The sequence below is a fragment of the Venustampulla echinocandica genome, assembly GCF_003357145.1.
Source record: "Venustampulla echinocandica strain BP 5553 chromosome Unknown scaffold_11, whole genome shotgun sequence".
Lineage (NCBI taxonomy): Eukaryota > Fungi > Ascomycota > Leotiomycetes > Helotiales > Pleuroascaceae > Venustampulla > Venustampulla echinocandica.
The window spans coordinates 637,277-660,094 of NW_022474216.1; the positions used below are offsets into that span (position 1 = coordinate 637,277).

A 22,818-nucleotide genomic window follows, 5' to 3' on the forward strand; every position below is an offset into this window, starting at 1 on the left:
AACCCATATAATATCCTCATACAGTTTAAATTTCCTATTCCTAATTCCCATGCCAATGCCCAGCGCCAAATGCTATGATATCCACAGCAGAAAACCTCCTATGCATGCCATGCAGTAAAATAGCGTACAGAAAAAAGAACACAGTTGATAACCTCCCACATGATATTCCTACATTCGGTCCTCCGAATCTCGAGTAAGCGCGTTTTATCCCCTCCGAGCGCCGAAAAGCGTAAGGTTCAAACTCGTGTCATTCTCCCCGATATTAGGAGTCGGTTCGCCTAGCATCTCCCACCTCCTTAGACGGAAGGGGACAATTTTCTCCTTCTCAGCAGCGGTTCTCCTCCGTGGAGCTTCCCCAGGAATACTGGACGGCTTCTCCTTCTGGCTAAGAACAAGCCAGTCAGAGGGGTTACTCGAATAGCTGAATAGGTAGCGGATCTGCGGATTTGAGACCATGTCGTGAAGACTGCGGATGCATTGCTGGCGGACGTCATCAGGTAGACCATCGACGAGGTGGAGGGCTAGGTCGAAAGTTTGTTGAATGAGCCCGCTCACTGGTTCGGTGTTGATGTCGAGGGCTTGTAGTTCGAGGAACACTGCAGAAAGCGCGAGTGTAACCTTTGCCCGGTTCTCGTGCCCCGACTTTGTCGCTTCGAATTCGGAGGTGTGAAGCACGATGAAGGAAAGAATAAGGGGTATCCATTTTGAAATAAGCGCATCCTTGATTTGCATGGTCTGATTAGTTGATAATATTAGGCGGATACTGTTGAGCGTGGAAAGGATATCAAGCGCATGGCTAGTATTGTTTGGGTTAACGGTTGCTGTTGTGGAAGTGCTGTATGCGGTTGAATCGATGACTCGAAGAAGGTTCTCCGCCTGAGCTAGGTGATTTCCCGTCGTTAAGCAATCTAACACGTTGCCTGATTTAGGTGAGGGAAACAGGGCGAGGAATTGCAGCTCTGCTCGGCGTCGCAGATGCTGAGCAATGGACATATCCAGTAAAGGTACAATACTCGCCCATGCTGTCTTCCCGGAGTTCACAGCCGCTTCGATCGCGCTGTCGAACGTCTGGAAGCGTGCCGAAACGGACTCATCTGTCCCTGACATAGCACTATCCTCAGCACCAAACATCGAGTCGAGCTGGATCTGACAGAAGGGTAAGGTCAGATCATCTGCGATATCTAGAATCTCCTCGGTCGATATATCGTCTTCGCGGGTCTCGCCTAATAAAAACTTATTGATGAGAGTCGACAATGACGCCGAGCCTGCTGAACCAGAGTTCCGGAGCAATGGCGTCGCAAGGATTTGAATGACGGAATCAGTATACAGGAGAGCATATCTCTGAAGTAGTTCCCATGCATTCCGGTTTTCAAGTAAAGAAGATCCGTCATCTGCCGGGAAATTTGATTCGTCGCTCGCGGGGATTGGTGGTTCTTCTAATACCCGTCGAATGATGGTCAGGATGTCGGTTGCAGAGTCCTTTTGCATATGGCTTTGTTTAACCCGGAACCGATATGCCTCTCCAACATCCATGACTTCCTCACTGTTGACCGTTCCTATAAGCAAATCCAAAAGTTCTCGAGATATTCGGGTGGCCGAATGATCATCCGAAACGGCTTTTCCCAAAAAGGATGTGCAGCAAGAGGCGATAGTTGATAGGGAGAGACAGCCGGAGCTGATAAAAGGGCCAAGGACTCGGAACATGCTTGGTCGGTTGTGCATGTGGAGGAAGCTCGTTACCCAGCTCGACATCAGGGTATCAAAGTGCGCGGTGCTAAATGGTCGGAGCCTCGCAAGGAGTGACACGCAGCATCGCTGTTGATCGGGAGATTTATGCCACGAAATCTCTAGATGCGAGACGACTCTCTGGAAGAGTCGGTCGAGAGTAGCTTGATCCATGCTATTCCCATTGGACAAAATCTTTTCAGTTTCCTCAATGAAATCAACTTCAGTAGCTTGGGTTATCGCGATGTGATCCGAGACGGGTGAACAGGCGTCTACGGCATTCTTTCTGTCACAAAGAACAAGCTCTTGAGATAGTTGTTGCGCAAGTCTTTTCTGATTGGGCATCCGAGAGGCAAGATCCGATAACGAGGCAAGGAAGACTCTTGGGATGGAGTCTTGATCTTGTGCTAATACTCGCAAACGGGCCACTAGCATATCGAAGAGGCTTTGAAGAGCCCCGATAGCTGCTAAGGTGTCCACATGCAAATTCAACGTATCGGTGCATGTGGCAAGAACCTCTGCATCGCTAGAACTTGCGGTGATTTTCAAGACGTCCGCCAGCATCGAATAGTCCTCGATCAGTTCAAGATAGTAGCGGATCTTTTGAAAATCAGACGTAGCGATCGCGGGAGTCGCAGCCTTCACCGAGGTTGCATCCCAATCATCCAGTTGTGGTATTTTTGGCTGCTGCATCTGAAGCAGAACCTTGTGTCTTAACCATAGTCCGATCTCTGACTTGCTTGATCGATTCAACTGTGATATAAGACTTGGTATGTCATCGGACATATGAGGGTTGTCCAATTCCATTTCGGAATCACTTCCGGGCATCGTTGGAAGGGTCCTATTGATGGCCGCCATGCAACCTGCCATCCGTTCCTCCTCCTCGTCTAGTGAAAAGCTTGCACGCTCGAGCAAAGCTCTATGGAGCGAAGCAATCCCCTCACTGAGGTTATGTGTTGGTAATTCGGCTAGGAGACGTTTTGCGCAAGGACCGTCTTGGGCGATATCTGCTGGATCCTGAAGGCCTCCTCTCGCTATCAGCCATTGGAAGTATCTCGCTGCGGAGAAGTGCTCGGAGCGCGCCAGCTCGGAAACTAAATGATAAAATGAGAGCCTATTGCGGCCAACTTCACATGTTTCAGAGTCCATGAAGTTCAGTAGTGCGTCTGTAACATCTGCTCCAGACTTAGCTCCGAATCTCAGGATGCGTGCAGCAACGTATGTCTTTGGAATCCCCGGTCGATATAATGATGTAGACCATTCTAGAACCACCCGAAGGACCATAGCCTTATCATCCGTTATTTGCCAGCAACGCTTCGGTAGATCGTCCGATGGAGAAGCTGAAAGAGTCGTGTCAAGAAGCTGGATGATTCGTTGGCGAACAGTAGGCTCCTTTCCTGAACCTGATATACCGAGCCGACAATTTCGCCGATCAATCGATTCGAAGATTGCTAGGAAGCGTTCATCATCCGACACTAAGCCCGAACGTATGATATCCCGGTGTTTTGTCCACACTGCAGGGGATACGAATCCATCGGGATTCGATACCATTAATGATTTAATCAAGCGGTGTAGTCGGTCGGAGAGGGGGGCCAATATATCTTGGTCAGGGTGGTTGAGAAGCTGAGGTCGGATTAGTATAACAGACATTGGTCGAGGAGATATCTTGGAGCATACCTCTGCATAATGATGGAGGAACGCTCCCGAGAGCCTGCGCCCATATTTTCGGTATTTTAAGAGATCCTTCCAATAAATTTGGGTAATAAGAATCCATAACGGTAGCTTCGTCTGAGGGCTATTTTCTAAGGACGACACAAGCCAATCCATGTAGTGCTCGCGATCCAGCAGAAATTCGGCATGGAAATGCGATGCCAATCGAATCCTATGTTACCAATTAGCTCAATCCGAAAGCATACGAATCGCCACAACTTACGCATAGTCTATCTTGGTCTTGAAATCCCCTTCTCCACACGTTCCCAAAATGCTCTCGATGAATTGTTCTACGCACACGGTAAAGTCCCGGATCCATTTTGCTTCGCCGCCCATAGCGAATGTTCCACTGACGCCTTTTCTTCGGAAGGAGCGCAGCTCATTCGCCCCGACACACTTAGCTAGCCAGATAGCTCTTTCAATAGGTATGTTTTTACTCAGCGACTGGTCCAGTAAGACCTTCCCTCGTATGCCATGGGGGATGGATCGACTCAGCCGGCGCAATGATATGGTGGGGTTGGCCAAATCCTTCAGCCACATTTCCCTCTTCGTATCTGTCACCGTGACCCGCGGTGGAGGTTTGAATGTGGAACTGGCGGTAATCTGCCCATGAGCTTTGCGTTGGGCAAGCACGCTGGTAAGGATCGACGAGAGAGTTTGAAGGCCGGTCTTATTCTTCAAGGCCGGGAAGACAGTCGACTTCGCTGAGCCCGTCTCGTTCTGGGACATCTGCGCCTTGTCGTAGTAACCTTGACGAATCACTGATTCGGAGAAATGGTCTTCGGGGTGGTTTCCCGTCCAGGGGTAGAAGTCCACATGGCCTTGAACAGTTAGTATCTGGTTCATCGATAACATGTCTCCCAACTTACCATTCGGAGGATATCGCGGAGCCGCCGGCGGTACCTCCAGAGTATAGGGTTTCGGTCGACCATCTTTCCTCGCGGGACTCCCTGATTTCTCCAGCAACTTGCCACCGGAAACTGGAGGGGCATGCTGCCGTGGCCTGACGGGCAGAGGCATTGGCTTCACTTGCGCATCGCCCTGGAGCCCATCCTGCCCGGCGCGAAAGCCCAGACTGCTCGCATTCAACACATCAAAATGGGTTCGAGGTCTGCCCCGCGGAGGCGCGGACGGCCGCCATATCGGTGCGACATCTGGCGCAGGCTTTGGAGACTCAGCCTGGCTGTCGGTACCCGAGTCGGAAATCTCCAACTTGAGGCGCGAGCCGCCATTCCGCGGTACAGTTGTCGCTGCTCCATATCGCCCCCCCACCGGATCCGCCCCATCATATGTCAAGTCCACGAAGGTCTCGTTGCCCCGTCTCGTCGGGGAGGAGGAGGAGCTCTGCTGGGGGAGACTGCGGTGGTTGGCGGGAGGCCTCTGGACAGCATTGGTGGCACTCAGCGATCGTTGGGGGGGCTGTCGCTGGCCCAAAGGGGGTCGGGTGGTCATGATAGAGCCATCTTCGGAAACAGATGCGATTTCAGTAGGCTATATATGTATATTTGGGGATGTTGGGGTTGGAGAATCGGTGCGCCACGGGCGACGAGGCTCGGAGGGAGTTCAGCTGGATAAGGATATATATATATATGGGCGTAGGGTTGTAAGGCGTAATATGTAAGAACGTAGGATGTAGTATGTAATATGTGAGGATCGAAGGTGGATATGGATGTTGAATGAGGATATGGATAATGCTAATAGATAATGGATAAGGAGATAGGTATGTCGAGGAGGTACGAGGTGGAGTCTGCGCCGGTGCACGAAAGCCGTTCGTAGGATGTTGTGTTTGGGGGCGGAGTATTTGTCGCAGTAGTAGCCGTCGTACGAAGGTAGTAGGGTGACGATGGAAAATCGAATAGTGTGGACGGAGTAGTTCGGGTGGGACAGCGCAATAGTACGATAGATAGATGGTAAGAGGAGTGTACCCGGTACATGTACTTCGCACTCCCTTCGCACTAACAACTATCTACCAGTAGTCGAGCGATGTCAGGCGCATTCCGGCAAAGCGTCGGGGACGAGGAGAGCCAGCAGTAGCCAGCAACACAAGAAGTTGAGGAGAGCTGACAGGAAGCTGACAAGGACAAGAGTTGGCCAGAGGATTTCGTAGGGGACGTAGAGAACCACGCTTCACCTCAGTCCACGGCCCACGGCACACTATTCTGTATAAGGAGATGCAGAAGCAGAAGCCGATGCAGACGCAGATGGTACTGTGCTGTAGAAGTAACAGTAAACTGGGTAACTGGCTGGTTGGTGCTGGTTGGTGCTGTAAAGTCGCAGCGCTAGCGGGAGGGAGGGAGGAAGAGCGGGCGGGAGTAGGGGGAGGATTGGGATGGGATACAAGGAGTATATAAGGGAGTTTATAAGGGGGGTTATTAGATAGGGGGAAGTATTGGGGTATGATAGGGTATAAGTATGAGTATGAGTCTGGGGAGTATGTGCTGTATGTAATTCGCACATGCACTTGTTGTAATGATATTGCTGATTATTGCTGGATCTCCCGGAACGCGGACCGACCATGGGCCTGGATGTTGGGGGACCGAGGGACAGGATACCCAGGTATGTGGGACGACGACCTCAACGGTATATGGTTGTACTTCGTATGTATGTATATATATATGCAGACACAGAAAGAGAAGAGCCAGAGGAGAAATATTATATATATATATATATATATAATGAATGCACAAGAAAAGAGTATTCCGAACAGTCAACTCTCCTTTCAACCCTATCTGTCACTTACATGTACTGTACATCCTCTCTGCCTGTATCAATTGTACGTAGCATCCATCCACCCTCCCCGTCCTCTCCCTCCCTCCGTGCCGCATTCCTCTCCACGGACGAGAGTACGAGTACCTACACCCGTACAGAGTAGGCAGCTAGATAGGGTATTTAGGTTATTTAGGTACATACGAAAGTGCCAATAGTGCCAATCACCCCAATATCCCCATCAATCCCATGCTTAAGAGTTGCTTGATTAGCTCTCCTTCCCTTCCCTTCCCCGTGCACCCGCACTTGTCAGCGCACTGAACGCAACGCACGGCGCTGCGAGCGGAATAGCGTCTCCCGATATCCCACCTCGGACCGCACTACAGCACTTGGAAGCCTTGGACGCAAGCAAGACACAGTTACTCTGGGAGAATCGGGGTTTCGGTGCGGGATTGCGCAATACTAGTAGGGAGAGAGAGACATACGATGTATTTCGTACGGTTGAATGTCTGCTCTGGCTGGGCTTCTATCTAGTGGAAGGGCCATGACAATAATGAAATGAATGAAGTCGAAACGAGACGAGAGACACACCCCACGCTGTTCAGGTCCAAGTTGGAGAAGTTCTTCCCAACACACCACTCACAGCGCTCTCCTCTAAGGCAATAAATAATAAAACTTGGTAATCCAAACGCAAATAGCGAACAGAAGAAGCCACACACTTTCCCTTCTTCTCTCTACTCCCCTCCTACCAATAGTACATCCTGCAGGAGTCGATAAAATAAAAGTTCCCTTCGCCCTTCGCTTCCACCCAGTTCAAGTGTAACTGCCAGACCGGCCACCTCAACAACGAAAAATACATATACAAGCACCGCGCGTTCTACTATCGGGACAATTCAAACTCAGTATCATGAATTGCTGATCTCTTCATATATATATCCCCGTCCTAGATTATTCGCACTCGCGCCGGTATAGTACCGTAAGATGCCCGCCGCTGCTACCTACGTACTGAACTGCTGCTCCTCCCTTTTACCCGCTGCTCGGCATGCGGGACATCATCCATGAAACCATGTGCCTTGCGCTGTGTGGCCGCGATCATCGAGATTACATCTCCTTTTTGCGTGAGACACCGTATATCTCCGTCAGCGCTCAAGTGACCGCAGCCGGGGGGGTTTTCGTAAAAAAAGTAAGACATGATGATGATGGTGGTGGTAGTGGGGCTGTGAGGATACGTAGATCTGAGACAGGAGGAATGATGATAATGGTTCTTGGTTGAGATTTGCGCACAGAAAAGTTACTAGTTATTGAATTGAATGAACAAATGCTAAAGTTGTTTATATGTATTGTACAGATAAGGAGCAAATGGTATCGAGTTTTCAGCGCCAAACCATGCATACAAAATCGTATTCCTGACACTCCAACTTCCCTACGTTCTGCCTCCTACTCCAACTTCCCAATACCTTGCTTGTCAAGGTGGGACGCCTGACAGTTCTGTGGAACTTGTCCGTCTTTTTCTCCAAGTCTTTCCTGCCCCTGACACTCCAACTTCCCCATGGGTCGTGCTGATATGGACAACAGCCAGCCTCACCAGGAACTGAACTGATATGTACCACTCTCCAGCCGCCCATGTATTGTGCTGTTTAATGATCCCCAAAAAGGCAAACAATGAAGCAACTCTCAGTTACCACAGGGCCAGCGAGCTTTGTCCCAGATGATACATTCGCAACTCCCTAGATAATCGCCTTAACTGCGTAGGTATCCAACCTCTCCGAGCAATTCCACCTCCCCATCGCTAGATACCGCAGCACAATGTCACCATTGACAGTGAGATTTTCTTCCCTGGATTCTTCCGACAAAAGGTCTTGTTATGATGGCTCCGACAGATCCTTTTTTGAGTCTTGACAGTCTCGGCGCCGGGCAGCGAAGGGAAAATGATCAAGATATTTGGACCTAAGAGGAAAGGCCATATCATCAGCTATGTTACCAGCCGCGTCACCAGCCATGTCACAAGCTCGACGACCAGTCTCTTGACTCCTGGGAAAATCCATGTGAGGTAGCACACGACGCCCAAGCAAAGCTCCCTATTTCCAACATCATGGCTCTGAATCTCCCGAACCACCCTCTCCGTCTTAACCGCAAGCCACCCTAGCGCGATAAGCTTGTAGCAATTACCTAACCATCTCCCCCCTCAACCTAGGGTTCGGATTTTTCACGTTATATAATTATAAAATATTCTAGGATTTACGTTATTATTATAGGAGATGTTGCGTTATATAATTGCATAAAAATAAAGTATAACTCCTGCATAACTATACATAAAAAGACCCAAAAACTAGGGCAAAAACTGGGTAAAACTATGCAGCTCTATGCCTCCAACGCCTCGCGATTATTAGCCATTTGGAGTACAATTTCGTCTTCAATTGCCAACAGATCGTCGTCAGTTAACTCATGCTCCTTCCGACTCTGGTACAGTACTCTACTATTCATATATATAAAGGAAAGCTTATCTATTGTCTCTATTGACATCCTATTTCTTATTTTTGTATGGAGATTATTCATCGTCGAAAAGGAACGCTCTGAGAGTACACTATTAGCTGTAGTATTAATTAGTCGAAGTGCAAGAGAACTAAGCTCAGGGCAGACAGCTTACTATTAGATATTATTATTAGAGGAGAGTTATTTATTTGTATTAGGAGAGTACTTACTTGGCATCTCCAAAATAGATATAGATCCAACTTATACTGCCAAACTGAGTGCGCTGGGTGAAAATCGCCTTCCTGGTCGATATACTGGAAGTATTGTTTCAAAAAGACTGAACCTCCTGTCTCCTTAATCCAAGTCTCCGCGTCTACTCTGAACTGTGGAAGTAGTGGATCTCTATAGTGCTCTGGAGTAAGCTTATAAGCTATTATATGGATAGGAAGAAGCTACTTTGTCATCCTTTCTGCCTATCCTGCAACGCTTCTTTGGGTATATTGAACAACCTCCTCCTACTATGGATTATTCCCTGGCTGAGCGCATTTTTGGATATGTAAGTTGATATCTATCTATCGTTGGTAGACTTTAAAAACAGTGGCGTAGTTATTTTCTGACATCTTTTGACATTCGTGGAGTAGGAGGAGGAGAGCGTACAAGCTATTAAAGCGCTGCTAGAATAGATCGTCTTGGATAATAAGATTAATCGTCTTTGTAGTGTCGGGATGGATAGTAAAGGATTTGAGTGCTAATTCGTTGTCGAGGATACTTTTGATCTGCCGGACTTATAGAGAAACACTAAGTTAGTAAGAAGAATATACTGAATAGAGATATAAAAGTGTAGTAAATACCTGAGTCTCCTATCGCGTCGGAACTGTTGTAATAAGGGCTTTGACTTTACTAGTATTTGACCTTTAGATATCGCGGAACAAGGCTAATTGCTTCCCTGAGTTAGCAAAGAAAGCTATAACCTTAGCAGGAAGCTTGAAAAAGTCACGGAGAGCTGAAGGGATAACTTCCTTATTGCTGTCTTTGTTTGGATCAAGGAGATCTTTGATAATAAGCTGTAAGCTGTGAGAATCACAAGGGACTGAGTGGACGTGTTCCAGCCCTGGAGTAGAATGGATATAGGCCCAAAGTGAGCGCTGAGTATCGCAGGTATCCGTAGCAAAGGATGACCACTTCTCTACCCGGTCCTTGGTTAATTCCTTGACGATATTGTAGATGTGGCGGAGTGACTATTGGGCTGATGCTGTAACACCTCCAATCTCACTAGTTTTCCAGTAGTAAGCTTGTCCCTTAGCTATAACTATGATATTTTCGACGCGAGCCCTTGAAACGTTGGAAGAGCTATCAGATACTATTCCAATATAAGAAGACTTGTCAATTACTTCCTGAACTTCCTCCTTAACCTAGTCGTAACAGAAATTCAAGAGCTCATTAGCTAGCTTTTTAGGATTAGGAACTTGAAAGTCAAGAGCTTTAAAGAACCCTATCCATTCAGGGGTCTGGAACGTCGAAAAGGCAACTGTTGATGTATATACTGCTTTTGCAAACAGCTGTTCACAGTTTTACTTACGTGGACTATTGAACAGGGAAGTAATAGACACTGTAGCAGCTCTATTCCTCGTCTCCCTATCCAATTTTGCCCTGGCGTAGAAGCTAGGAGTCTGCTTGTCTGTCTCCTGAAGGTAGTTCTAGTATTAGTCGCAAGTAACCATATGTGGCTGACAGAATTGGGTAGTATTCCAGGCCTTATTCATCCCACAGTAACTACAGACAGCGCGATCGTATTAGCCAGGGACTTTAATTCGCCGAAAGACTATTAAAGCCTCCTGATTCTCCCGTGGATTGATTCTAAAGGCCATTAGATTAAAGTAGTAGTTGCTTTGGGGTAGTTGGAGTAGTAAAAGGTTGTTGTTCTGGAGAAAAGCAATAAGCTTAGGAGATTTTAGTATTACCTAATAAAAACTAAGCCTAATATAGCGTACGTTAATCCTAATACGGCTAGTACAGTCACGTGGTACAATTACATTATTATAGCCCAAATCGCACGTTATTATATTATAACCACTAAATGGGCAAATTATGTATAAAGGCCGATCCCTACCTCAACCTCCCATAGCTGGAATTGGTTTGGCGCGCTTATCGTTCCCGGACTGGCAGCGGGTGACTGCAGTCGTTATGACTTTGCAGGCCGTCCGAACATCGCCGATAGAAGGCATTGCCATTCTCGGAGCATCCTTGAGATACTGGAGTTTGTCGACACTGAGTGGAAGCGCGGCGACACAGTGTCAGGGATACTGCGGTTGGTATCCTCACTCTGCAGAACGGTTCCAGCCGGTCTCCAATCTGATGCTTCTCGCAAGCACTTTCCCACAATGCTCAATATGATGCGGACAACCTCATCAGATAGGGCATTGCTAGGCTGGGTCGAGCGGCGGAATCATGATGTAACACTGGCTAATAGGTCACCACAGACAGTGCATATCAAAGCCAATCTATGACACTTGGCCCAGCAATGATTGTCCAATGTATTTTTATGGATGACATTGTGCTGGCAGTCATAGCAGGCGGAGTCGGTCGTAGACCATGGAAGCTATTGACGCTCAGCAATGGAATGCCCACATCAGTGCGTTCTGTGCGGTGTCTCCCCTTAACAGTATTTCCCACAACCTCCAATGTGTCCTCTTTGGCTGCTGCTGGCTATTAGGCGTAGTCATCGGAGGCTACGACTTTGCACAGCGTTGCAATATCGCCGACGGACGGCGTTGCCAAATCCAACAGTGGGGTAATGATCCAACACACACCAGTATGCCCTGTACCTCCCCTTGTAACAGTCTCCTGCCCTCTTCGACTTGCCCTCCAATAGCCCAGTCTCATCTCCTACTACTGACTGGCAGATGACATGATTGCCGTTCGATTTTGCACAGCGATGCAACATCACATGCGGACGGCAATGCCATGTGTGGTAGGCGAGTAATGATGTAACCCACATCATTAAGTTGGTGCGGCATCGCTCCCCCTTAACAGTCTCCTGAGATCGCCCCTCACCCTCCAAGATCCTGCACTCGGTTTCATTTCTGGCGTTGTGCTGGCCAGTGCTAGTGAATTGCGCTTGTTCCGGCGTTGCAAAGAGTTGAACCTTCGCCCACGGAGGGCAATGCCCATTTTGCGCAGCAGTATGATAGTATATAGGTGTGTTTGGGTGTCCAGGAAGTATGATTCAGTCCTGGCAGCTCCTTTCGACGGAATCTCGGTCTTGCCTTCAGGCATGGCTAACAGTTGATATTGAAGGCGTAACGTGAGTAACCTGTCCGTTGTTTTGAGCGGTTTTTGTTGTAGAGATGCTTTCTCTCCGACATGGAGAGGCGCCGCGAGCGCCGCCTCCGCCTCTCGTCCTCCGTAGGTCTGAATTCCTTCTCCTGTCCTTATGCTTATATTTTACCTGCCCCGAGGTAAATAAGCCGAAGAAAGTGGTGGTGCTCTTGTTGTTTGCGTGGTTACAAGAGCAAGACCGTATACGTATTGTAATACGGTGACCACTTCTTCAATATCTAGTTGTTCGTAGATGACAACTTGCTTTGCATATTGATAGTGTGTATCGGAGGGTAGGGCCGAAAGTAATTCCATTGTTATATATCCATCTCGCAAGGCAGATTTAGAGCCGTGTGTGTGTGTCCAGTTCCAGTTCTCCGTAGACTTCTACTCATAGACTACCGAATCGAGGGACCGCGCCAGCTCATCATTTAACAGGGCTGTCCTAGCTGTTTGTGTTTCCCCGATCTTTCTCAAAACAGTTTCGTCCTCGTTTAGTTGCTCTCCAAGAGGGTGTTTAACTTTAGGATAGGGGCAGCCGGGTTGAGAAGTCCCTGACTCTCTCCCTCGTCGGCTCGAACAAGTCCAGCATAAAACTCCAAGCATATTCACCGTAGCTACCTTCATCGAGTTGCATCCTGTCGGCGTAGTAGCAACCATAACGTAGGGGCTTTAATCTGTACGTACCGATAGTACAGTAACTCGTAGATTGAAGTTGACGAGAGGTTGGCGCGTATGGCATCGGGGATTCAAAATGAATAGAGGAAGTCCGGGCTCCATAGCCTGTTGGTGTCCCACATAGATGGCTGATGGAATGAGGAAAGAGGAAAGAGTTTTCAAAGTCTGCGTTCGTTGTGTGCGTGTGTATTTGTAGGAAACCCTATGAACCTAATGCAAGTATCCGTCCAGAGCTTTCATTCATTGGTGATATGGAGTGGAACGATGATTATATAAGCATATTTTTCATAATCTGACCCCTCTGGCCATCTATTGGCATTCTAATGATATGGATGTACTGGCAATATGGCATTTTCAGGATATACTTAATGAATATACAAAGAAGTATGACCAGGCGATGTTGAAGTTCAAGGCTGTCAGGATCCCCAGAATGGACTAGCGACTCCATGGAGGCTGGAAGTCTGGGCACCAATCAGAACGCTCGCTCGTAGGGCGAATCTGAAGCTTCACGCCAGCACCAGCACCATACGTACTTCGTAGTATTGATTCCAGTAAAATACACAACACTCCTCCATAACAACCACACTAGCAATACCCATCATGGCTTCCAAGAAAGATATGCGGAGGCCCGACCTCAGTAAGTTCCCACCGCGACCCCCAATCTTCAGCCAATACTCACATCATATCCCCAGTAATCCCCTATCAAGTCCCAGCGCCGAAGGAGAACCCGAGCGATTTGTCCGGCACGATATCAAGCACCCTACCAATGGCGGCAATGTTCACGAGGAACAAGTACATCGGCTGGTACGCATAGTGACACGGAGAGTGCAGCATGAGATGGACACAAACTGATAGCGCGCGCAGGGCTTCTGTTGTGTTCGCAATTCAAAATTGGCTGGGCGAGAGCGCGGAGACGGCTAAGACGTCTTCGCAACCGGCATATTTTGCAGTCGGCATGGCCTGTAAGTCTCGGAAACCATCTCTTCTACGGATTGGAAATGCTAATATTTGGGTTCCGTAGTCATGTCCCTCGCCGTCGTACGTCCCCTCTCCGAATCACACTCGTGCTCCGCTCCCAATTAACTCTTTCTAGACATACATCCAACTCTTTTTACCACCTCCACCTGTAACAGGCCTATCGACAGATGCGCCTCCAGCGGCACCGATGCCGGGAGCTTAGGTTAATGAGTGGAGGAGTCTGTAATATGATGGGGGACTGATACTGAAGCTGTCATACTGTATACATAATGTGGGACTGTTGGATAAAAAGGGGCTGGGTGGCTGAGGATTGAACCAGCACTAGGCGTTGTACGTTGGAATGCATGGCTACCGTTATTTGGTCTGTACAGTCTACCAAATACATCAACCTTCGAAGTTCATGCCTGGCATTATATCTGAGAGCTACTATTTCTACCACCACCACCACGGTACCACTTTTGTGAGTTCCATATGGCGGTTGCAACTCATGGATTCTGGGAGTGAGATATTTGAACTGTTTGAGGCAATAGGGCAGCAGGAGTACGGCCAATAAGTTATGGGGCAAGTCATCTCATCAACTTGAAAGTCATTACAGTAACTTCAATAGCAAACCGAATAAGGCCCAATCGATCACTCACCCGTGGGCTCGAAAGCGAGAAGATGTGGTAAAATGTATGAGTTTAGCTGTGGAACCAGATACGATGTGCCACTGTAGACCCAGTCTTCCCGCCCAGGAACCGGTTACAGATGTGTTCCAAGAGTTCTAACTCGTCCACTCGGTAGTTGTATTAAACGGAGCCGTACTTGGTATGACCTAGCTGTTTGCGGCGTGCGGGACAAGATGTGGCGATTAAGATCCGGTATCGAAAAAGTAGCATAGTTGCCTCCGCTTGCGGTCGTAGTTTGTTTGTTTGCCTCACGAGATACTATACTTTGTAGATGAGTTACTGTAAGTTAAAAGATAACGTTATGTTTCAAAACAACCGGTATTTTTGATACTGTCATATCCATACGTAAGACTCCCATACTTGTGAGTAATAATAAGTTGTGAAGTTCCTAACCCTAGGGAGTCAGAAGACAGCGCCGGTCAGCAGGTGGCGATAGCGTCTCTCTATGAAAGCCGTTCAGGGCAAAACCGAAAATAAGCAGGTCACGTGGAGCGGTGTGTCCAGCTTAGCGCCACTCCAATAACCCCTCCTCTTGTGCTCAGCCCAATCCATCCAATTCTTCCGTCCACAACCACAACTACAAACATCGCCATCGCCATCACCATCTCCCCAACTCCTCAACTTTCGCATCTTCCCATCGTTACGATCAATCTCCACTCTTCGCAAACCGCTCTTCAGAACCTGATACCCGCGACACCGTCTCGCACTCCTCCCTCACCCTCGATACCAACAACACCTGCCCAAAGAGACCCAGGAACACTCGAGTTTATGTCAATCGAAAATCTCAAGACCTTCGGTAAGTACAAGTCCTCAGTCTGCATGCACGATGGTATGCGCGTGGCCTTGGGGATTTGTGAGGGAGTCATGGATACAATATGTCCGTGGTGCTCGCCAGCTACCCATCGCTAACCCTTCTATCGTTATTGCGCCCCCGAATCGGACCTCGTATAGTAGTGCACAGCTAACATTTCGCCATCGCAGACCCCTTCGCCGAAGCCGACGAAGATACTGGAGAGACAAAGCAGTCACAGAATTATATTCATATTCGTATTCAGCGTAAGTTCACCTTATCTTCCTTTGTTGTGTGGTCTTCCTGCATCAGCCTCGCCTTCGTTTGCCACCAGTCAAGATAAGCGCGCTGACTCAATTTATCCAACAGAGCGCAATGGTCGTAAGACTTTGACAACTGTGCAAGGTCTGCCCAAGAAATTTGACCAGAAGAAGATCCTCAAGGTCATCAAGAAGAAGTTCGGTATGTTTTGTTACGCACCCAATCATGAAGAATTGAATGGCGGCTAACGCGCTGCAGCTTGCAATGGCACTATCGTTGTCGACAGCGAGATGGGAGAGGTGATCCAGCTCCAGGGCGATCAGCGCAAAGATGTACAAGAATTCCTCACCGACAAGAAAGAGGGCCTGGAATTAGATGCCAAGACTATCAAGGTTAGATTCCCCTTGGCCTCGTAACGTATTGACCGCCAGCTAATCATGTCTACTTCAGGTCCATGGTTTCTAAACCCATCGAATCCTGTCCCCACCAGCCATCTTCATGAGGATCATCGATAGAAGTGCGCTGGCAACAGCCTTTTCTTCCCAGCTTCTTGCCCCGCCTCTGTATCCACATGGTTGGGTTCGACCCTCACCCTTTCTGGTACGGTTCGATATGGGGCGTTTTCGATGATACCCGCATTCTTCACATAGAACGCAAGCGTGGCTGGCATTCGGCTTTAGATTGAAGAGGGCTTCTCTCTAGACAGTATTATGCTCAACATCAGGATTTGCTTATTTTGCGTTTGCAGAAATATGTATATTACCGGAGGATTCGCTGCGTGACCCTTGCTCTCCATATCCAGGACGAGGGGCATAGCATGTTGGTTCTGACAATACCAGTTGTTGCAAATTACGAACTATGTGTATCAGGCAGCGCCGTGAATTGAATTTACATGAAATGTGATGCTATAACTCCCTCCCCACCATCCCAACCATACCCACGCCAATCTTAACATATTCCCACGCCTGCTTCGCAATCAAGAATAAAGGCACTGGCGGATCGTTCGCCCTCGTGAGATGTAATTGCAATAAAAGACTAACCATACTGATAAAACTCGTTATGGAAAATACAGAGATGGAAAGAGATGTCTCCTTTAAGATTGCGAGACGCGGATGGGTTAGATGGTAGAGGAATGTTAGAGTCTGTTTTATACCGAGTTTGTCAGCGCAACTCAAGAACGAAAGTGCTTAAAGGAAGGAAGAGGGAGGGAGAAGGCTTACACTAGCTATGCTTATCCAAGCTGGGAGTAGGAGTCGAGGATCTTCTGAGCCGCCCGAGAGATAGAGGACCCAGGATGTTATGTATGCGTTTACAGAGTTGATGGTTAGGAGGCGAACGAGCGTTGCTTGGGGGGTGTAATTTAGAAGCCTAGGATCGGGATGTGTTAGATCGTATGGCGGAGTGGGGAGGAGAGGAGAGGAAGGGACTTACCAGCGAGACATAAGACAATCGGTGAAATAGAAGGATAGGTAGGCGGATGCGCAGCACTTGGGATATAATCAGCAATTGTTCTCTCTCCTGCTCCCCGCTGTTATAGTCGTATATTCCACGCCGTCCCCCTCTTCCTAGGATATCATCTCCGTAGTTTATCCTTGTCTCCTCCCACAAGACGAGCACACATCAGTTTCGATAATAGAAATACGCTAACATACCCAAAGAACTGCCAAAAACACCTCCGTAACCCGAAACCTCCTCTCAACACTCCACTGCCCCCCAATCCCCGCAATATCTTGTCCCCCGCCCACAATCCCAGTGCCACTATCACTATCCAACAACAACTCCCCCATAAAAGTCAACGCACACCTTAGCCCCCACCATGCCGCCGGCGCCGTGCTAAGAGCGCGGCAGAATAGGAGTGGGAGATGCCAGTGTTTCGCTACTCCAAGGAGGACGGCGACGCGTGGGTGGAGGACGGAGGGTCTACGCTCGGGAGAGGCAGGTGGGCTTGGATTTCCGTTTATATTTGCATTCTGAGAATGTTGGGAAGATACCGACGGGGGAGAGGGCGAGGCAGGCGTATAATCTGGCGGTGGAGAAAAGGGAGCTGTGGTCGGAGGAGACGAAGGGTTATGGAGATTGGACGAGGGGGGTCCCGAGGATGCGAGGCGCTGATAAGCCAGTCTGCTGGCGGATTAGGGCATATGCTGCCGCATTGCAGTTGAGGGTTGCTGAAGGGAAAGAAATCGGGAAAGAAGAGCAATGGCAGAAAGAGATAAAATTGAAATAGGTCGTGGTGATACTGATGAAAGGAGGAACATCAGCAGAGAAGGCGGAGACCGTCGACAGCCTCGCTACGTGGGTCGAAGGAGGCGCGCCAGCCTTGGCGGCTCGCGCGGTTGATTTCTTATAGCTGCTACACTTTTGCATTGTAACCTATATGGATTGATATATCTATGTATTTTTCCTTCAATCAGCACGAGAGAACGAAAACTATATAAACATTCATTCCATGGATATTTTTGCACCGAACTGAACACTCCCAATTAGGAACTTCATCTCAGGAACCATCGGCGTCAAGCGCCGAGGTTTACCCGCCCCATCTCCAAAAAAAAGATCCCCAGGAACCTACAACAACAGCTTCCCCGTCCTCCCCCAATGGCGACTCTCTTCCGACGGCCGCTCCTTGCGGGCATAGGCTTATCATCACAGCCCCTAAACCGACGATGTTTCTCCCAGATCCCAGCGCTACGAGCACAAGGCCCCCCATCCAAAGGGGCGGCTATGCGTACACCAAGGAACCCAGAGAGGAGCTTCCGAGTAATGCAGAGTTCAGCGGCTGGGAAGCAGGAACTACCTAACGATATGGGAGTATTAGAGAGTTCGTCTTACCTCTCTTCGAACCGGGTCTAAAAACAGCAATGAATGACGGTGGCTAACTGGCGTTGCGAAAATTAGGCACATTTATACCTCCGTACGCAACGGTCAAATTGACCTCCACACCCCTCCAATACCTCTTCCTACAATACAAGCGCCTCCGCTACAAGGCACGCAACGTATTCGCGCTCTGTGTCTTCAAATTGTCATCCCCCGCCGACCCCAACGGCCGATGGTATAGCCGCACGGTGAAACTGCACGGCGGCCGCATCACGCCCACGGCGCTGGCACTGCACAAGCAGATGTACTCGGCTTTCGCGGAGGGGGATTCCCAAACCCTGCGGAAAATCTGCACGGATGGGCTGTATGATAGTTTTATGGCGCGGTTGGCGGCGCGGAGGAAGGGCGAGCAGGTCGTTTGGGAACTGGTGCAGTATAATAGGAGGGCGAAGATGGTTAGTAATAGGGCTGCCAGGTATCCCATTGAAGGGAGTGGGGTGATGCAGGCGGTTGTTCGGATTGATTCTACGCAGAGATTGACGAGGTTGGATCAGGATGGGGAGGTTATTGGGGGGAGTGGGAAGGCGAAGGATGCCGTGGAGTATTTGGTGTTGCAGAAACAGTTCCATAAGTGGACGGGTGCGGAATGGAGGGTCTGGGGAACGGTCGAAGAGACGGATTTGGATACTTTGAGGGCGTGGGAGAAGGATGATGATTAGTGGGCAAGGAAGGAGGGGATTTGTATGTTGGGCAAGTGTGTATGATACGTGTAGAATGGCGGAAAAATGCCTAGGTTATACATGTACATCAGATATTCTAGAGTGATATAAATATCGAGCAGACCTTACTCTATTCAAACTTCCATATGACGGTTGGGCATGATTTCTATATCTTGCACTAGGGACGTATAAACCGATATGCCAAGGTATAAAGTTCAAAGATCTACAGAAACGTTACACAATGGTAAGCAGACAATTTGTATAGTAAATAAGCTCAATTCAAACTACTACTATCCGCCCACTCGATAACATTCTGTCCACTGTATTACAACCCTACGGGAATAGAGGTTCACCAAACTCAGCAAAGGAAAGGCCCTGCAACGAAAGAGCCTATTAAATCCATACCACGCCTCAAGCCAACTTTTTATACCCGCCACGCCTCTCGTCTCTTCCTTGACCAGACTAGAAGAACTTTCCCTTGTTATCAATAGTCACAAGACCCTGACTAGCAATCCTCTGGACCTCATCCCCCTCAGCATCCTCTCCCTCGCTCACAATCCTCCCTACAGGAAGTGGCTTATCCAGAGCATCAAATCTGGTTCCCTTAATCTTCGACATAACGAAGTGGAAAGAGATCCTCAAGGCGCATGCTCCGAATCCCCAAAGCAGCCCGCCAAAAGGCGCAGCCACAAAAGCGCCAAAGGCACTCCAGTCATTGCCATATAGACCGCCCTGCAACAAGATGAGGTTCGCGCCCTCTTGCGCATTGCCGAAGTATATGGTACCGAAGATGAACACGGTCATGATACCGCCTAGTCCTCCAACGACGACCTCGAACCCTCGCCACCAGTAGAAACGTTCACTCAGCCCTAGGACGAGAACGGGGATGGAAGACGCGGAGAAGAGATCGGAGATGAGGTAGATTTGCAAAATGCTGGGAGCCTTGAGCGCTAATACCACAACGGGGAATATGATTAGGACCACGGCACCACGGATCCACCAGATGTTGAGTTTATTGCGGAAGAGATCGTTGGATGCGGTGGAGACCATGGCGGATTGGAGGCTGTCGAACGCGGCGGTGCTGAGTGTTACGACCATAACGAGGACGATTCCAATGGTCCAAGAAGGCAGTTGCTCAAGGAGGTAGAAGAAAGCTACACTGCCCTCTTGGTCCGGGTTGCTGGGATCGAACGCGCCTGACCAGACAGCAATGAATCCTGTGGATCCGACGAGAGTCAGGATGAGGAGGGCGACGACGGTTGCGACCGATACGCCGATCCAGAGGTCTTTGTCGGTCTTGGACGCAAAGGTACGAATCCAGAAGTTGGACAGGAAGAAATCGTTGGTCAAGACTGCCACAGGAAGGATGTACAAGAGCTGCCAACCCAGTAGACTGGTGTGAGTTAAACCAGACGGCTCTATGAGGCTTCTGTCAATCTTGGTCTTGACTCCAATAGTGATCGTAGCGATGATAACTGGATATTATTAGCTGTTGGTTCGTAGTGTGTGGTAGTGGGACTTACTGAGACCAATCACCATGACTCCTTGCAATGTGTCCGTAATGAAGGAAATCTTGAATCCTCCGAGTGCTTTATGGAATTAGCTGCAAATCCACCATAGAATCATATATATATGCTCACAGGTATATATGGTGGTGACGATACACTGGACGATGATCATGGGGAGGCCATCCATTCCAGTCAAAACAGTCATGATTTGTCCCACAGCAGAAAGCTCAGCGACCATGTATAAGAACATGGTCGCGCAAGTCAAGAAGCTTATATAACATGCGGCGATTATACCATACCGCTGCCTGGTCCACTCGGTCAAGACAAACCCCTCGGGGCATTTTGAGCGAATGATCGGCCCAAGGAAGGCAAAGATCATGAGAGGGCCGGCTGAGGTAATGGCATAGATAACCGTACCTTGGACACCCGTGATGGTTGCGAGCTCGGGATAAGCGAATAGGATACCTGATCCGAGTGCTGTAGATGAAAGTCACCTAAGATTAGCTACTAAATTCATGGGAAATGGAAGGAATATCATCAAAGCGGCAGACACTTTCCCACGCAAGCATTAACTTGATCGAGTATTACGGTGCAATCTCAGCTTCGTCTCAACAGGACCAGATATCTCTCCCACGCAGCATAGGCGTGGAAGTTGGATATCTGGTTTCTGAATCGACTCAGCGCCCGTAGTGAAGCCGCCTGGTCTTCCCCAGTCCCTTCCGTCCCCTTCAGTCTACATAGAGCGTAGGCGAAGGGAGTTTCGACTTCAGGGGGTCTGGGGGAGACCGGGCTGTAGATGAATACGAACCTCTTCACAACTCATTCTCTCAAGGACTCCGATGCATGTGCTTTGCGTATGCTGGGTTGGTGGTGTATATATATTTATATATATATGCTGCCGCATTTTGTTGATTCTAAGCACGCTGTTGCTGATTTACTAACCAGACGCGATGAAGTTCAGAGCCAACGGCAATGCTACAACACCACGGGTTAGCTGGACTGCTTCCGAGAGTAAGGTAAAAGAATCGAGATTGCTTGATCCTATTTGCTAAGATATAGGCAGAGAGGGTTTATGGGCTTGATAGAAGGCTTTGAGGATGCCGCGGAGCACCAATGCGTGGGGGTCATGGAGTGGGAATTCTGACCAGTCTGAGTCCTGTTGCTCGAAAGGAATTCGCTCTGGTGTGGTTTCACGGTCAGCGCCATTCGACCTCGCCCAGCAGGACAATGCCGCGAGAGCAGACAACATTTGCAGGAGGGGTCTTCCTCTACCTTTGTTTGATGTCGCAGACCCCATGCGACTGAGCATCCGAATACCCTGTGCAGCACGATTTAGCTCCCACTCTGCCGGACAAGAACAAGCTTTCCAATGCGACAATTGCTACGCAACTAGCTTTCCACGTACAGGAATGCCCCGTAGGACAGGTAGATGATGGCATTGCTCGCCTGGGTGGATGGCTGGCCCATCTTGAATCGAACCGTGGAATAGGTAGGCTTATCGTAGACGAGAGCGGGGATTGATTGCAATATATGCGAACTTAAGAGAGCTGATGCTGGAATAGCAAACAGAGGATACCGGGACTTTCACGACAATATCTATACGATGACGAAAATAAGAACCAGAACGAGGATGCGGGCGTGTGGGATGTTTATATTCAAGAACCCAGTCCACCAGTCCCGACTTCGCAGATAAATTTTCGAAGGAACCCGGAGGCCTAGAAGCTATCCATGTCATCCATAATCCCCATCCATGATCCTCATCCATGATTAATCCCTCTCAATCCCACCCTGAGAAGCCCCCAACCCGGCGGGGTGCCAGACCAAAAGTTGCTTTTTCCAAGCCCTAAGACTCTAAGGGACTCTAATAAGCCTCTAAGGCCTCTAAGAGCCCCGTAGCTGATCACGATGACCAAGGAGGTTGCAGAACCAGCAGATTGATAGGCGGGTGCGCAAAGCTCCAAGCCACATTACAAGGTATTCATTCCACTGACAGCGTGGGGCATCTCGGCCAGCAGCGGGACAGCGGTTTTTCCCTCCGAATTGGCGTCACACGTTTGATAGCTTTGATAGAAAATTATATGTTTGTTTACTTCATGCAATTAACAATCAGGTACGAGTATTATTACACTCAGGAGTCTCGGGGTTACCACAATTGAGAAAGGCAGTGAATAGTAATAAGCCGGCCATCAATCCTACGATGTAGTGCATCTGGAGCGCCAATTGCCCGCTGGAGAGGAGGGGAATTCCTTCCCACGCTACGGAGTATGTCCATGTCATAAGCATCTTGGGATCTCGTCAGGTACAAGTACGAAGTACAAGCACCTATTTATCTGGTACCAGACTGGTATTTTATTTATCACGGCCCACTGCGACCAATACCTACTTGACGCGCCAACAATTGCTGTCTCTTCCGTCGGATTATGTCGTTACCTCCACTGCTATCGATGCGCTCCCAAAATTGCTGTAGGCAA

General features: G+C 48.9%; 5 protein-coding genes across 5 annotated transcripts; 3 read left to right on the forward strand and 2 right to left on the reverse strand.

Annotated features, from left to right (window-relative positions):
* Positions 1-204: 204 nt before the first annotated feature.
* Positions 205-4,887, reverse strand: BP5553_09731 (Transcription mediator subunit Med12; the record flags this gene model as incomplete). The annotated part of the gene is made up of 4 exons (XM_032018354.1): positions 205-3,348; positions 3,403-3,607; positions 3,659-4,256; positions 4,305-4,887. 4 exons carry the CDS (start codon positions 4,885-4,887, stop codon positions 205-207), a joined length of 4,530 nt encoding a protein of 1,509 aa, XP_031865653.1.
* Positions 4,888-13,209: 8,322 nt separating this feature from the next.
* On the forward strand, positions 13,210-13,789 carry BP5553_09732 (Uncharacterized protein; the record flags this gene model as incomplete). Its single annotated transcript, XM_032018355.1, has 5 exons — positions 13,210-13,246; positions 13,302-13,413; positions 13,474-13,571; positions 13,631-13,647; positions 13,703-13,789. 5 exons carry the CDS (start codon positions 13,210-13,212, stop codon positions 13,787-13,789), a joined length of 351 nt encoding a protein of 116 aa, XP_031865654.1.
* A 1,234-nt stretch (positions 13,790-15,023) lies between these two features.
* Positions 15,024-15,771, forward strand: BP5553_09733 (Uncharacterized protein; the record flags this gene model as incomplete). Its single annotated transcript, XM_032018356.1, has 5 exons — positions 15,024-15,051; positions 15,237-15,311; positions 15,415-15,507; positions 15,565-15,698; positions 15,757-15,771. The coding sequence occupies 5 exons, from the start codon at positions 15,024-15,026 to the stop codon at positions 15,769-15,771; spliced, it is 345 nt and encodes a 114-aa protein (XP_031865655.1).
* Positions 15,772-17,969: 2,198 nt separating this feature from the next.
* Positions 17,970-18,839, forward strand: BP5553_09734 (uncharacterized protein; the record flags this gene model as incomplete). Its single annotated transcript, XM_032018357.1, has 2 exons — positions 17,970-18,063; positions 18,202-18,839. The coding sequence occupies 2 exons, from the start codon at positions 17,970-17,972 to the stop codon at positions 18,837-18,839; spliced, it is 732 nt and encodes a 243-aa protein (XP_031865656.1).
* A 462-nt stretch (positions 18,840-19,301) lies between these two features.
* Positions 19,302-21,596, reverse strand: BP5553_09735 (Uncharacterized protein; the record flags this gene model as incomplete). Its single annotated transcript, XM_032018358.1, has 6 exons — positions 19,302-20,314; positions 20,363-20,428; positions 20,480-20,824; positions 21,085-21,137; positions 21,286-21,395; positions 21,459-21,596. 6 exons carry the CDS (start codon positions 21,594-21,596, stop codon positions 19,302-19,304), a joined length of 1,725 nt encoding a protein of 574 aa, XP_031865657.1.
* Positions 21,597-22,818: the final 1,222 nt, after the last annotated feature.